This window comes from Hyaena hyaena, unplaced genomic scaffold (genome assembly GCF_003009895.1).
Source record: "Hyaena hyaena isolate Hyena2069 unplaced genomic scaffold, ASM300989v1 scaffold_0, whole genome shotgun sequence".
Taxonomy (NCBI): Eukaryota; Metazoa; Chordata; class Mammalia; order Carnivora; family Hyaenidae; genus Hyaena; species Hyaena hyaena.
The window spans coordinates 2,287,278-2,301,539 of NW_024080632.1; the positions used below are offsets into that span (position 1 = coordinate 2,287,278).

Here is a 14,262-nt window from a genome sequence, read left to right on the forward strand (position 1 = left end):
CCAGAATGTGACCTTATTTGGAAAAAGGGTCTTTGTAAATCTTAGTTTACATGAGGTCATACTGGGTTAGGGTGGGCTCTAAATCCTATGGCTTATATCCTTATAAGAAGACCATGGGGAGCTTTTAATCTTGATGAGGTCCCAATAGTTCATTTTTGCTCTTGATTCCCTTGCCTTTGGGGATGTGTCAAGTAAGAAATTGCTGCGGTTGAGGTCAAGGAGGTTGTTTCCGGCTTTCTCCTCTAGGATTTTTTTTTTTTTTATATTTTTGTTTTATTTCTAGGATAGAGAGAGACAGCGTGAACAGGGGAGGGTCAGAGAGAGAGGGAGACACAGACTCTGAAACAGGCTCCAGGCTCTGAGCTGGCAGTCAGCACAGAGCCTGATGCGGGGCTCGAACCCACAAACCACGAGATCATGACCTAAGCGAAAGTCGGACGCTTAACCGACTAAGCCACCCAGGCGCCCCTCCTCTAGGATTTTGATGGTTTCCTGTCTCACATTCAGCTCCTTTATCCATTTTGAGTTTATTTTTGAGTGAGAAGAAGGGGAAAATAGTGGGGAGAGGGAGGGAGGCAAACCGTGAGAGACTCTTGAATGCCGAGAACAAACTGAGGGCAGATGGTGGGGGGGAGGGGAAGGGGAGTGATGGGCAGGGAGGAGGGCACTTGTGGGGATGAGCACTGGGTGTTATATGGAAACCAACTTAACAATAAACTATTAAAATAAAATAAAATAAAGGAAAAAAAGAAGACCATGGGGAGACCCAGAGACCAATAAACTATTAAAATAAAATAAAATAAAGGAAAAAAAAGAAGACCATGGGGAGACCCAGAGACCTAGAAGGAAAGAGGGAATGTGCCAGTGGCGGCAGACATTGAGATGAACCTAAAAGCCAAGGAAATGCCAGCAAACCAGTAGAGGCAAGGAAGGAGGGAGCATGGCCCTGCCCACACCTTGAGTTTAGACTCTGGTCTCTAGAACTGTGAGACAGTAAACTGTTGTTTGAAGCCTCCCAGGTGTGGTCATTTGTTGGGGCAGCTCTAGGAAGCAAATACACTGTCACTTGTCTGAGGGCACCCAGCTGGGACCGGAGCCCAAGGACCTGAGCGTCACAGCCATGCCCATCACATCACCGCCTTGGTGTGTCTCAATCCTGTGCGCCCTGGGGCCCTGTGAAATTCGTGCTGACTTTGCTTCACCAAATGGCCCTCGGGAAGCGACACAGTGGGCATTCCAGAAGCACACTGAATGTTGGCCGGATGCCCTAATATTTTCCAGTGAGGCGTTTTCTTGGCATTCATCTTCACGGCCAACAAGCAAGCGCTGACTGAACGTCTACAGCGTGCAAAGCGCGTAGGGGCCCTGACACTACGAAGGATCCCGGTCCCGGGACAGAGTTTCTTGCTGGAGCAGCAGGAAGACAAATGCATGGGAAGCAGGGTGCAAGGCACAGCTGTGAAACCGTCAGAACCGCAAAGCCGAGTGGAAACCACCAGAACGGTCAGGGTGCCGGGAAGAGGGATCGGCAGGGGAAGTATCTAGGGAGGAGGTCCCGAGGCTGGGCCGGGTGGAAGGGGCTGGAATAACTGTGGGTGAGCTCCGTGCGTCAGGCAACGGGCACGAGGGGCCTGCGAAGGCCACACGCAGGAACGCTCCTGGTGCTCCGGAGACAAACAGTGGGCTTCCACGTGGCCTCACGGGAATGTCCCCCTGGCCCATCGGGGGGGGGGGGGGCCCTGCGCCCACTCACCTATGGCCGTGTTGGTGGCAATCTCCTGCAGCAGGGCCTCGCAGGCAGCCGACTTCTCCGCCAGCACCACCTTCTGCTCGGCCAGCTTCTGGTTCAGCTCATCCAGCTGGATGGTGGCCTCCTTCAACTTGTCCAGCCCCCCTTCCAGACGCTTGCACTGAGCTGAGGAGAGAGAGGGCCTGTGCTCCTCGCCAAGGGGGGGCGCCGTTCCCAACACGCCCAGCAAGCACGCCACGGCCTCACTGTGATTCGCCCAACTTGGGCTCAGCCGAAAAAACTCATCTCCAGGAGACGTCAAGCATCGCCTCCTCCACGGCCACGCTGAGACAGCACTGGCCAACACGAGTGTATTTCTGAAAACAGTGCTTCACGTGGCCAATAGCCAGAGCCAGAGCATTCTCAAGAGCACTTTCCAGCAGAGCACGTTGCTGCCATCAGACAATATCTCTAAGCTGTGAAAACGCAGAGCTACAAAGTGCATGACCCAACACTGATGAATAAACATAAGAGCGTGACAGGCCTCTGCCCACCCAGAAGCAGCACTGTGAGATGCAACTCTGAGCACGCTATACTTCGCCTCAATCCTGATTATTCCCTGTCTTGCTAAGAAACACCTGCTTAAAGAAAAAGTCAGCACTTGGATCCTTACGTATTCACCACCCCGTTCCGAGTCTTACCTATGTTATACTGAGTTTTCTCATCCAATAATTTTGAGTATGTGTTAATAAAATCAAGGTAGTTTTTGGGAGTTACATAGTTGCTACGCCTCAGTTTCTGTAGAAATTGTTTGCTGAATTCACCCACGGACTCGTGGACCAAAACAACGTGCTCTACCACACCATCTATGTTTTCCACCGGGATCATCGGATTAGTCCCTGAAGAGAAAGGAACAGAAAAAAAATGCCTCTTACACATGGAAAAGGGGAGTTTCCCAGAGTTAAACATAGAATTCCTTGTGACTTAGCAATTCTGCTCTGAGACACGCACCCAGAAAGACCTGAAAAGTGGGCTTAAGGAGATTCACACAGGCCAGTGTTCACAGCCGCACTATTCACAACAGCCAAAAGTGGAAGCGACCCACATGTCCATCAACAGACGGATGAGTGGACGGAACGTGGTCTGTCCACACGGCGGAAGGTTACTCGGTTCTAAAAAGAAAGGAAATCCTGACACACGACACAATGTGGATGAGCCTCAAACGCATGCTGAGTGCAAGAAGCCAGACACAAAAGGACAAACGTTCCATGATTTGACTTAATACGAAGTGTCTAGAACAGCCACTTCAGAGACAGAAAGTAGAACGGGGGTTACCAGGGGGTGGGGGGACAGGAAGGTCGTGTTTTATGGAGACAGTTTCAGTTTTACAAGATGAAGAGGGACCTGGAGATGGGTGACGATGGCTGCACAGCAGTGGGAATGTTCCTCATGCCACCAACTCTGCTCCTAAAAATGGCTAAAATGGCAAATTCCAGGTTATACCACGCTGAAAAAGTGATATAAAAGTATGTTTTTAAGTGCTTTTCTAAAAGTTTATTTACTTATTTTGAGAGATGGGGAGGGGAGGGACACCGAGAGAGGGAGAGAGAGAATCCCAAGCAGGCTCCACGCTGTCAGTGCAGAGCCCGGCTTGGGGCTCCATCTCCCGAACTGTGAGATCACGACCTGAGCCGAAATCAAGAGTCGGATGCTTAACCGACTGAGCCACCCAGGCGACCTGATGTAAAAATGTTTAATAGAAAGAGAAACCAAAAGAGTAGCTGTCACTTGGTTGGTGGCTTTCCTGGACCCCAAAACTGATCTGTGCTCTGGCAGTTTCTCTTTCCCTGCCGGTAGGAAGGTCTGTCCCCTGGATGGCTATGATACTGTCCGGGGAGGGGCTTGGAATTTCAGGAAGGAAATGCACCCAGGGTCCCTGCTGTATCCCAGCACATACTGGCCACAAGGATGGTCTTCCTTTAAGTCTGTTCAAACAGTCAATCCTCTCTTCCAGGGCTAAGATCACATCCCTTGGCTTGTCTAACAGATGGCGAAACACACTCACCTCAAAGCAGAATGTGCATTTTTTCTGCCAAGAAAAAAACCCTCAGCAAATTCCACGCGGCGTTATTTACGACACTGAATCACCGAACGCTAACCTGAGTGCTAACACAGGGAGGCGGCTTGTATGCGGAGGTTGGCAAACCACGCGGGACAAAGCCGGCCCACTGCCTGGTTTTGTAAACAAAGTTTTACTGGAACACAGCTACACCTGTTCGCTTACATACCATCGATGACTGCTTTCATGATACAATGGCAGAGCTGAGTAGCTGCAATGGAGACGGAGGACCCATGGAGCTGAAAATATTTACCTTCTGGTCCTTTCCAGAAAAAGCTTACTGATCCCTGAGCCACACCAGCAGGACAGAGCCATTCCCTTAGCCCCTTTAACCATGAACCTACATTTTGATAAAAAATAGGAGCTCTCCCTGCATAAAGGGACAAGTTATCTATTTACTGAAATCATTTTTATAAGGTGGAAGCCATTTACAGGGGCACCCAGTGTCATTGGGCAGGAATCCGCTCAAGTTAGGTCCAGGTAGAAAGACTGACCCTGAAGATGAATTGCCTTGCTTTCTTATTTTGAAGATTAAAATTTAATAATCAAGGACCTAGGTGTTTGAAACTACAGAGAAAATTCAGCGTGGATCGATAATCAGTCCTCTACAAGGTCCTTCCTTTTGGGTCAGGAAACAGCACACTTATCCTGTAAGGAGCTGAACAGTAAATATTCAGGCTTCGTGGGCCATATGGCGTCTCCTATAATTGCTCAGCTTTGCAGTTGTGGCCTAAAAGCAGTCATAGACACCATGGCCATTAACCAACGAGTCAGTGTCCCAATCACACTTTATTCACCACAACAAGCAGGGGGCCACGCTGCCCCAGAGGCCCTGGTGTGCCAACGCCTGCTTTGGACGATACCTGATCAATTTGATCCTAAATTATCCTCGTAAGTCCCCTGAAATCTCTTTAAATCAAAACACAATATAAGCCAAAACCACACTGACAAACTTAAAAGCCATTCGTGGCCATGGGGGTTAACGGTGAAGGGATCTACCGGACCGAAACCCAAAGTCAAACAAGTGCTAAGTTATTTTGTTACATCACTAACGGGGCCCCCACATCAGCTGCCACGTACCTAGAAATGACTTGGCGACCGCATGCAGGGCTTGAGAGGGCCACGGCATGAACCAGTCGATACCCGTGTTGTTTACGAGACCTTGAAAAAAGAGATGAAAAGAAGAAAGAAATGAAAGGGATGATCACAGACACGGACACGGTCTTCAGCACCCAGCACGCTGGAGAAGGAGCTGGATGTAACCCAGAGTAGTTCACCCAAAGCAGAGATTCTCAACCTCAGCATGACTGCCATTTGGGCGGAATGACCCTCTGTTGTGGGGCCGTGTGCGCGGCATAGAAAGTGTAGCAGGACCCCGGCCTGTATCACCTAGACGTCAGTAGTGCAGTCTTCCCCACCCGACGTGACAGCCAACACCGTCTCCGGGCACTGACAAACGGCCCTGGGCCGGCGCCACCGCCCCCGACAGAACTTCTGCTCCAGAGGCCTCGCTACTAGCCCTTCCCCGAGGCTGGCAGAACGCTCCGAGTGCAAGAGGCCAGAGAGCTCGCTACCGGCCGTGCAGCTGGGCCTGTGAGCGTTTCCTCCTGTCGGAGGCCATCGTCCACCGCGGGCAGCCCGAGAGCCCGCTGGCAATTGTGAGCGGGACTCAATCTGCGCAGCAGGGCCCCCATTACAGCCCAGTGACCATCTCGTGACCCACTCGGCCGGGAAGGCCCTGCCGAAGGGGGAAATGGATGTGCAGGCTCAGCTCGGGGGCACCTGGGAAATTTCTGCACCGCGTCCTCAGGGTGTCCCCCACCGGCGACATGCCCAGGACAATGTGCAGGTTATTTGCACTCTTGTTCACGAAGTACTGCCACACGGATTCCTTGGCCGGGCTCGTCCCTTGCTTCAGAGCTTCTTGTCCGATCTGACTGAGGATAGACTCCTTTTCCTCTTCTGGGAAAAGCGCAGGTACGATCCCTAGAAAACAAAGACACAAATGGGTTCTTCGGCCTCCGGGTTCTCACCCTTCTAGGCGCTGAAATGAAAGGGAAACAGCATCACTGGGAGAGCGCTCGATTCCAAGGCCGAGGAGCAGGGCTTGCGTCCTAGCGCTGAGGCCCAAGACTCTCACACCGGGTATAAACCCCTTTGCGCCTCAGTCTCCTCATCGGTGAAACGGGAAGAATAAACGTCTCCCACTTACCTGGGAGGGCTATCGTGAGCGTCAAAGCAAAGTTGTCTTCAACCACGGACAACTGTGTCCCCAAGACACGTTTGGCAATGTCTAGAGGCATTTGTGGTCACCCCAGCGTATGTGTGTGGGGGGTGGGGTGCTAATGGCATCTAGTGGGTAGAAGCAAGGGACACTGCCAAGCAGCCTGTAAGGCTCAGGACAGCCCCACAACTAGGAATTACCCTGCCCCCGATGTCATTAGGGCCCAGGATGAAAAACTCTGCTGCCAAGTGTCAGGGCTTCACAAAATAAGTAACCTTGACCATTTGGGGTGCTATTAAATGAGACCCACACGAGCCCTCCCAGCTTTCACAGAAAATACACCCCAGTCCTGCAGGGGGTTACAGATACAGAAGACGACAGGGCTGACGGTTATACCCAGGCTCATGAGTTTGCACCCCGTGTGTGGAAAGTCTCATGCGGACCCACGTAAGCATGTGCTAACTGCCGTGTACGGAGCGGGGGCCATAGGTGCCCCGGGCATTCAGGAGGCATGACGCTACCACCGTGGAGGAGGCTTCTTAGGGGAGGGAGACCCTGTGTGGCCCCGGGGCTAAAATTTGGAGGAAGTTTGGCACTTGGGACTTTAGACTGGACTCCCTCCATCCCTGCCCATCCCCACTTCCTGGGCAAAGGTCACTCTTTCCCTTGGGAGAATCAGTCACAATCCTTCTATGCCTGTGTGCCGTCTGGGCGGTCTAGCCAATCAGAACCCTGTGTCAGCCAGCCAAAGTGATCGACTCAGGGATGGGCACGTGATCTGAGCCAGCCGACGACAGTGCTGCCAAGCCCTCAGACCACAAACGTTGGAGAAAGAATCTCACTGACCCAGGCTAAGCCAAGGAGGACGAAGCCTTGAGCGTCTAGTGCGGTTTTTTGTTTGTTAATTACTTTGGGAAAATCCAAAAATGCAAATAAAAGAGAAAAACAGTAAAGCCAAGATGGGGCGGTGGTGGGGGGAGGAGACCCATTCGTAATGCTATCTTTTGAGCACCTGAATCCAAACATGCCCCTGGACCTTTTCAGTTTCGTGAATCACTACTGACTCCATCTCCCTTTAATTTCAGGTAAGCCAATTTGAGTTGAGTTTCCGTCGCTCGCAACTGTGGAGGCTGATAAAGACGGGGCGGGGGGGTGGGGAGTGCGGCAGGCAGGAAGGGCATGAGCACGATGTCGAGGCAGGATGGGAAATAAGGTGGGAGAGGAACTCAGGCTGCAGAAAAAGATGTCATTCCGCGGCGACCCTGAGCATCAGAGGCTTCGGTGAAAGGGAACTGGTGATGTGCACAGAAGGTGGCGTATTAGGAACCAGGTAGATCGATACAGAGATGTGTGAAGAGTCAAGATCAGACCCGAAGAGGGCCTGTCTCTGGTGGACGGTAAAGGGAGCGCAAGGGAAGGGATGGGTTCCAGAGATGAAAGAGGAAGCAGGACAAAACGTGGGAGGGGTCAGGAGTCTGAGGCACTCCACGGTTTTGGCCTGATGAGAATTCTGGAATAAGTAAATCAATGGGGAGATGCACAGAGAGCCCCCTCAGGACAGGAACGTAGCCAGACTCTGGCGAGTTGGACTTTTTCTGACTGTATTTCTACCATATGGTACATTTTTATGAACTGTCTATTGGGCTCCCGCACAGAACGCCGCTGCCGCCGCTGGCCTGGGGCTGCTCTCCTCACCAAGGCTTGCTCACAGGGTTGGCCCCCGGTCGGTGCCTGGGAACGTGGACTTTGGGAGGGCTCCCACTCCGTTCACGGATTAGAGTGGCTCACCATGCCTAAACTGTCTGGGCAAACTGCTTGGCTCATGCGAACCACCTGCTTTCCTTCTGCAAATCTGGAATTTTCAGTCGCTGCCAGGCAACAGGTGCCCACATGACCAGCTCCCAGTAAACACCCTGGGTGCTGAGTCTCTAATGGGCTTCCCTGGGAGACGACACTTCAAGTGTGTTGTCACAATCAGATGCCGGAGGACTTAAATGTGTCCTATGTGGCTGCCCTGGAAGAGCGTTCTGGAAGCCTGTGCCGGGCTCCCCAGACTCTGTCCCATGCACCTCTTCCTCTCTGCTGATGGGGCTTTGTGTCCTTCTGCTGGGATTAAGTCATAGCTTTGCGTACTGCAAGAGATCAAGAGGAATTTGCTTCCGGTTCCCCTTCTACCATCTCAGCCTCCGGCTGCCCCCTCTTCTCCCTGAACTCAGCCCTGGGCTCCCCTGATTTCTCACACTCTCCCCGCAGATGGTCCCATCCATTTCCAAGGCTTTAGGAACCACATCTGAGAGCCAGATCTCTACATGTGCCAATCTGCTATGGATCAAATTGCATTCCTCCTAAAAAAATACATTGAAGTCCCCGGGACCTCAGAATGTGACCTTAGTTGGAAATAGGTTGTTTATAGAAGTCATGAAGTTAAAATGAGGTCATTAAAATGCAAACTGGTGCAGCTACTCTGGAAAACAGTATGGAGGTTCCTCAAAAAATTAAAATTAGAACTACCCTACGACCCAGCAATTGCACTACTAGGTATTTATACGAAAGATACAAAAGATATATACAAAAGATACAAAAATGATGATTTAAAGGGGCACACGCACCCCAATGTTTATAGCAACACCGTCAATAACAGCCAAATTATGGAAAGAACCCAAATGTCCATTGACTGATGAATGGATAATATATACAATGGAATATTACTCAGCAATCAAAAAGAATGAAATCTTGCCATTTGCAACAAAGTGGATGGAACTAGAGTGTATTGTGCTAAGTGAAATAAGTCAGAGAAAGACAACTATCATATGACTTCACTCATATGTGGAGTTTAAGAAACAAAACAGATGAACATAGGGGAAGGGAAGGAAAGGTAAGAAAAACAGGGAGGCAAACCATAAGAGACTCTTAAATACAAAGAGCAAACTGAGAGTGGCCAGTGGGGAGGTGGGCGGGGAGGATGGGCTACAGGGGAATGGGCATTGGGGGGGGTGGCACTTGTGGGGACGAGCACTGGGAGTCATACGTAAGAGAGGGGTCACTGGGCTCTACTCCTGCAACGAAGACTACACTGTGTATTAACTAACCTATTAGCATCGAATCAAATCAAATCGAATCAATGAAATGGTTTTCAACCACCCATTTTGTGCTACTAGCAAACTAATACGTTACCTGAGAGCCAGCTTGAATTTTTTTGTAAGTGTAACAACCTCCACGCACCCTCAGTGGCACAAGCCCCAATCTGGTCCCCTCCCCCTCCCAGCAACGGAACCACCCATCACTCACTCAGGCCTGAAACCCGGAGCCCTGGGCTCGCTCTCCCCGACCCGCCCTCATCCACGAGTCCTGTTGGCGCCACCTCGTGAATCGGCCCTTCCCCTCCATTCCCACAGCACCCCCTCCCCCCACCGTCCAGACCCAGGTCATCTGTCACCTGAGCCTCCGCGGCAGCTCCAGACCAACCACCCTTTCCTGCTCTCGCCTTCCTGTTGTCCAGACCCCTCGGGGCAGCCAGGGGGACCTCTGAAAACAAGCCTAGACCCCATCATTGCCCCGAGGATGGCCTCCTGTCGCTGAGTGACCCGCCAGGCCCCGCAGAGCGGCCCCGCGTCCTGGCTGAGCGTCCAGACGGCGCGGCCCGCGTACCTGATGTCAGCATGTTGTTGACCAGCTCCAGGAAGCCCTCCTCGGCCACGTGGGCGTCCGTGAACAGGAAGATCATCATTTTGTTCTCGGTCCCGAGTTTGAGATAAAGGTTCTTCAGATCTTCCCGGAAATTGTTCTCTGAGTAGCCTCGGCTCAGGAGGATCTCAAACACCTGCCGACACGGAGCACAGCATCCATGAGACACCGGGTCCTTGCGAGGGTCACAGGCTGGCGGCACGGGGAGAGCGCCGGGCCGTGCGGCCGTCTGCTGGGGACAAGTGACCGCAAAGCCAGATGCCCCGGGCCATTTTCACAAACACTGCTGAGTGAGAAACTCGGGACGAAGAAAACTCTGACATTCCTTGGTGTCAAATGAGCTCGCACACGCGTTGAGCGTGACAGAGTGTGCAGGGAATGCAGGTCTGTGCAGATGGGATTGCGTGAGTATGGCAGAGGCGAGGACACCTTCGGGTGCTAAGGGAGTCATTGGAGGGGCGCCTGGGTGACTCAGTGGGTAAGCGTCTGACTTCAGGTCACAATCTCGGGTTCGTGACTTCGAGCCCTGCGTCTGGCTCTGTGCTGACAGCTGGGAGCCTGCTTGGGATTCTCTCTCTCCCTCTCTGCCCCTCCCCAGCTCATGCTTGTACACGCTCTCTTTCTCTCAAAATAAACAAACAAACATTACAAAGATACACGAGTCACTGGAGTCGGGGCGGGGGTGGGGGGCAGCCAGGAACGGGGCGGCAGGGAGGAAGCAGAGGACGGGATGCGTCCAAGCGACCAAGGAAAGGGGAAAATGGAACACACACAACACACACACAAGCACAACCGTCACGTGTGCGTGTGTGCGTGCGTCACGTGAACTTGCAATCCCAGCTGCAAGTTCATAGAAAATTAGACTGTGGGAAGGTGTGTAGACAAACTAAATAAGAACCCATTTTAGATCCTTAAAATTTAAAAATCCCATTACACGTGAAATAGACACAAATGTATTTTTTTGTGCAACTTTTCCGTTCATTTCCTTTGGCTCAAGGGCCGGGAAGCGGAACTGCAAACAGCCAACCCTCGTTCTGAAACAGCTCGGGGGACTTAGAGCAACTCGAACACCCCTTGTCTGCTGCCTCAGCCCCGACGCACGCACACACATGGGGTCACACACACACACACAAGTCACACGCACACTCGGTCCCACTCACAGGGGCCTGCAAAGGCACGTTCCCGATGGGTACTCAGCACACTTCTCTCTCTCTCTCTCTCTCTCTCTCTCTCTCTCTCTCTCTCACACACACACACACACACACACACACTCACACACTCAAGGCAACATGGATGACTTCCAGCCAAATATGTGGCTCCAGCTCCGTCTCACGCCTGCAGACCCCACTGATCCTCCCTGATTTAGCTTCCCCCCTTGCCCTCAACATTCTTTTTTTTTTTTTTTTTAAGTTTATTTTGAGAGAGAGAATAGAGAGTGAGCAGGGGAGGGACAGAGAGGAGACAGAGAGTCCAGAGCAGACTCCATGTCGTCAGCACAGAGCCTGATGCAGGACTGGAACCCACGAACCGTGAGATCATGACCTGAGCTGAAATCAAGAGCTGGATGCTCAACCGACTGAGCCCCCCAGAGCCCCGCCCACAACAGTTCTAACACCACTTGGGCATGAACAGCTCGCTGTGACCCCACTACCCAACCTCCCCTCCACGTCCCAGGGCGCAGTGACAGCCCAGCACAGCGTCGCCCCCTCCTCTGTCCCTCAGACGTCCTCTCTGCCGTTCCTCGAGGCCAGGACGCATGACTCTGCCTCAGAGGAAAGTGGGTCAGATTGACTGGGACCGATCAGCAGAAGAAAGCAACTTGTCTGGGAAAATGAACAAAGACTGTAAAGCAATTACTTTGTGATCACATATTTTATCAGATCTGAAAGGTAAATCAACCAAATTTGTTTTTTCCTTTTTAGAAATACTTTAAACAAAAGTCTATACTGCAAGCTGAATTCATTGACCCAATCATGATCACTCTTCTGTATAAACGGTTCTCACAGGGGCGCCTGGGGGCTCAGTGGGTTAAGCGTCTGACTCTAAGTTTCAGCTCAGGTCATGATCTCACGGTTTGTGAGTACGAGCCCCGCACTGGTCTCTCTGCTATCAGCACAGAGCCTGTTTAGGATCCTCTGGCCCCCTCTGTCTCTGCCCCTCCCCAACTTGTCCCCCCCCCTCTCTTTCCCCCCTCCCCTCCCTGACTCACACATGCTCTCTCTAAAACACACACAAACACACACACACACACACACACACAGTCACGCATGGGCCTTGGCAATGATCTTTTGGATATGACACCTCAAGCACAAGCCACAAAACCAAAAGTAAACAAGTGGATTGTGGAAATGACTCGTGTTCCAAATTAAGCCCCAGTGCCCAGCGCACGTCTCCACTTTGAGAGGCTCCCGTGAGCGCACTGCCCGTGGGCCCGGCAGGAGCTCAGGGTAAGGTTCGCAGGATGGCATGGAGGAACAGAAGCCCCCCACCCCCACCCAGGACCGCACGACGCTCCAGTTGCTTTGGCAAACAATCTGGCGGTTTCCCAAATGATTACACACAGCTGCCACGCGGCCCAGCAACTCCACCCCGAGGTGCGTCTCCAAGAGAAATGAAAACATACAAGGACACAGAAACTTGGACGCGAACATTCACAAAGGCCAAAAGGTGGAAGCCAGGCACCTGTCCGCTGACAGATGAATGGCTACGCAGATCGTGGTCAGTCTACACCCCAGAACACCATTTGGCCACAGAAAGGAATCAAGCACTGACATGTAGATGAAGCTTGAAAACAGGACGCTAAGTGTAAGAAGCCTTCACAAAAGACCGTGTACTCTCTGAGTCTATTTACATGAGAGTCCAGGACAGGGATGCCTACAGAGGCAGAGAGTACATTAGTGGGTTTTAGGGCTGGATGAGGGGCAGAAAGACAGAGGGGTAATAGGTAAGGGGCACAGGACTGTGTTGAATATATGTATGAATATACCAAAAAGCACTGAATTATATGGTCTGTGAATTATATCTCAATCAAGTGTTGTTGGGGATTTTTTTTTTTTTTTTTTGAAAGAGAGTCTAAGAATGGCCCAGAACCTTGTGGGCTGGCTGTGCCCACACAGCAGCCAGCAACTCACTGACCTGAAAGCTGGGTCCGCAGAGGTTGAGCTGATCCTTCCTCCATACAAGCGCACGCCACAAACCACAAAATTTGCTCCTATTTGACTTTCAAAGTTGATTTGACATAGTCTTCATTCCAAAAATAATACAAGGGACGCCTATGTGGCTCAGTCGGTTATGTGTCCGACTTCGGCTCAGGTCATGATCTCACGGTTTGTGGGTTCAAGCCCCGTGTCGGGCTCTGTGCTGACATTTCAGAGCCTGGAGCCTGCTTTGGATTCTGTGTCTCCCTCTCTCTCTGCCCCACCCCTGTTCAAGCTCTGTCTCTGTCTCTCTTTCAAAAATAAATTTAAAAACACATTCAAAATTAATATAAAAGTTAGATTCCTCAGACATTTGGTTAAAATAATAACAAGGAGGGGCACGTGGGTGGCTCAGTCTGTTACACATCCGACTTCAGCTCAGGTCATGATCTGAGGGCTTATGAGTTTAAGCCCCATATCAGACTCTGTGCTGACAGCTCAGAGCCTGGAGCCTGCTTCAGATTCTGTGCCTCCCTCTCTCTCTGCCCCTCCTGTGCTCACATGCTCTTTTTCAAAAATAAATAAATGTTAAAAAATTTTTTAATTAAAAAATAACAACAAGGAAAAAATGAGTTCTACACTCTATGAAAACATCGTGTTATGATCTGATCTGTTATAGACTGTTCCAATACTTGCACGAACCACCAATGGCCGCAATTGCTTTAAGAAGCCTGTTTCCAGGAGGGGAGGCTGACTCACCTCGTAGCCGGCTGTGAAGGCGGCCAGCCTGGCCAGAGACTGCTTCCCTGAGCCTCCGACCCCCACCAGCAGGGCGTGGCCGCGGTCCATTCGAATGATGCGGTGTACACGGGTCAAGTGCTCCAGGGCGTCATCAAAGAGAACCAAGTTCATCTTGGTGTTGCTTTCATTATACTCCTCAAGAATCTCCTGAATTTAAAAAAAAGTTTAAACGATCACTGGATTTTAGGAGACACACTCTTTCCTTCCGTCTGGGAGAAATTAAGAACAGAAGAGAGATTTTTCCCCCCAATAACCTATAGTGGTTGAAATAATTAAATTGTTTGGGTTTATGGGACTAAATCTAGTATTGGCAATTGAGGCTTCTATGTGCTGGTCTGTGATCAGCCAGCGGTGAGCCAAAGCTGATGACAAGGCTCAGTTCATGAATCAAAACGAAAATGGACAGCAGGGAGCTGAGTGGTTCCCAAACCTGGCTGGGCACTGGAACCCTGGGACCTTCCACGGGCTGGATGATTGGAAACCCAGAGGGGTGAACCTTGGGGCCTGTGTATGTAACACACTCCACAGGTCATTCCCATGCACCACAGTCACTGGGTGAGACACAAGC

At 51.3% G+C, this 14,262-nt stretch overlaps 1 protein-coding gene across 1 annotated transcript in view; it reads right to left on the reverse strand.

The window, feature by feature from the left end:
• The window catches only part of DNAH10 (dynein axonemal heavy chain 10), a 143,977-nt gene that overhangs the window by 26,046 nt on the left and 103,669 nt on the right, over positions 1-14,262 (reverse strand). The window contains exons 51-56 of the mRNA XM_039218596.1: positions 13,653-13,841; positions 9,721-9,892; positions 5,631-5,834; positions 4,929-5,009; positions 2,431-2,628; positions 1,754-1,915 (exon numbers count right to left, since the gene is read on the reverse strand). Coding sequence (XP_039074527.1) covers positions 1,754-1,915; positions 2,431-2,628; positions 4,929-5,009; positions 5,631-5,834; positions 9,721-9,892; positions 13,653-13,841 — 1,006 coding nt within the window. The remainder of the gene's footprint in view (positions 1-1,753; positions 1,916-2,430; positions 2,629-4,928; positions 5,010-5,630; positions 5,835-9,720; positions 9,893-13,652; positions 13,842-14,262) is intronic.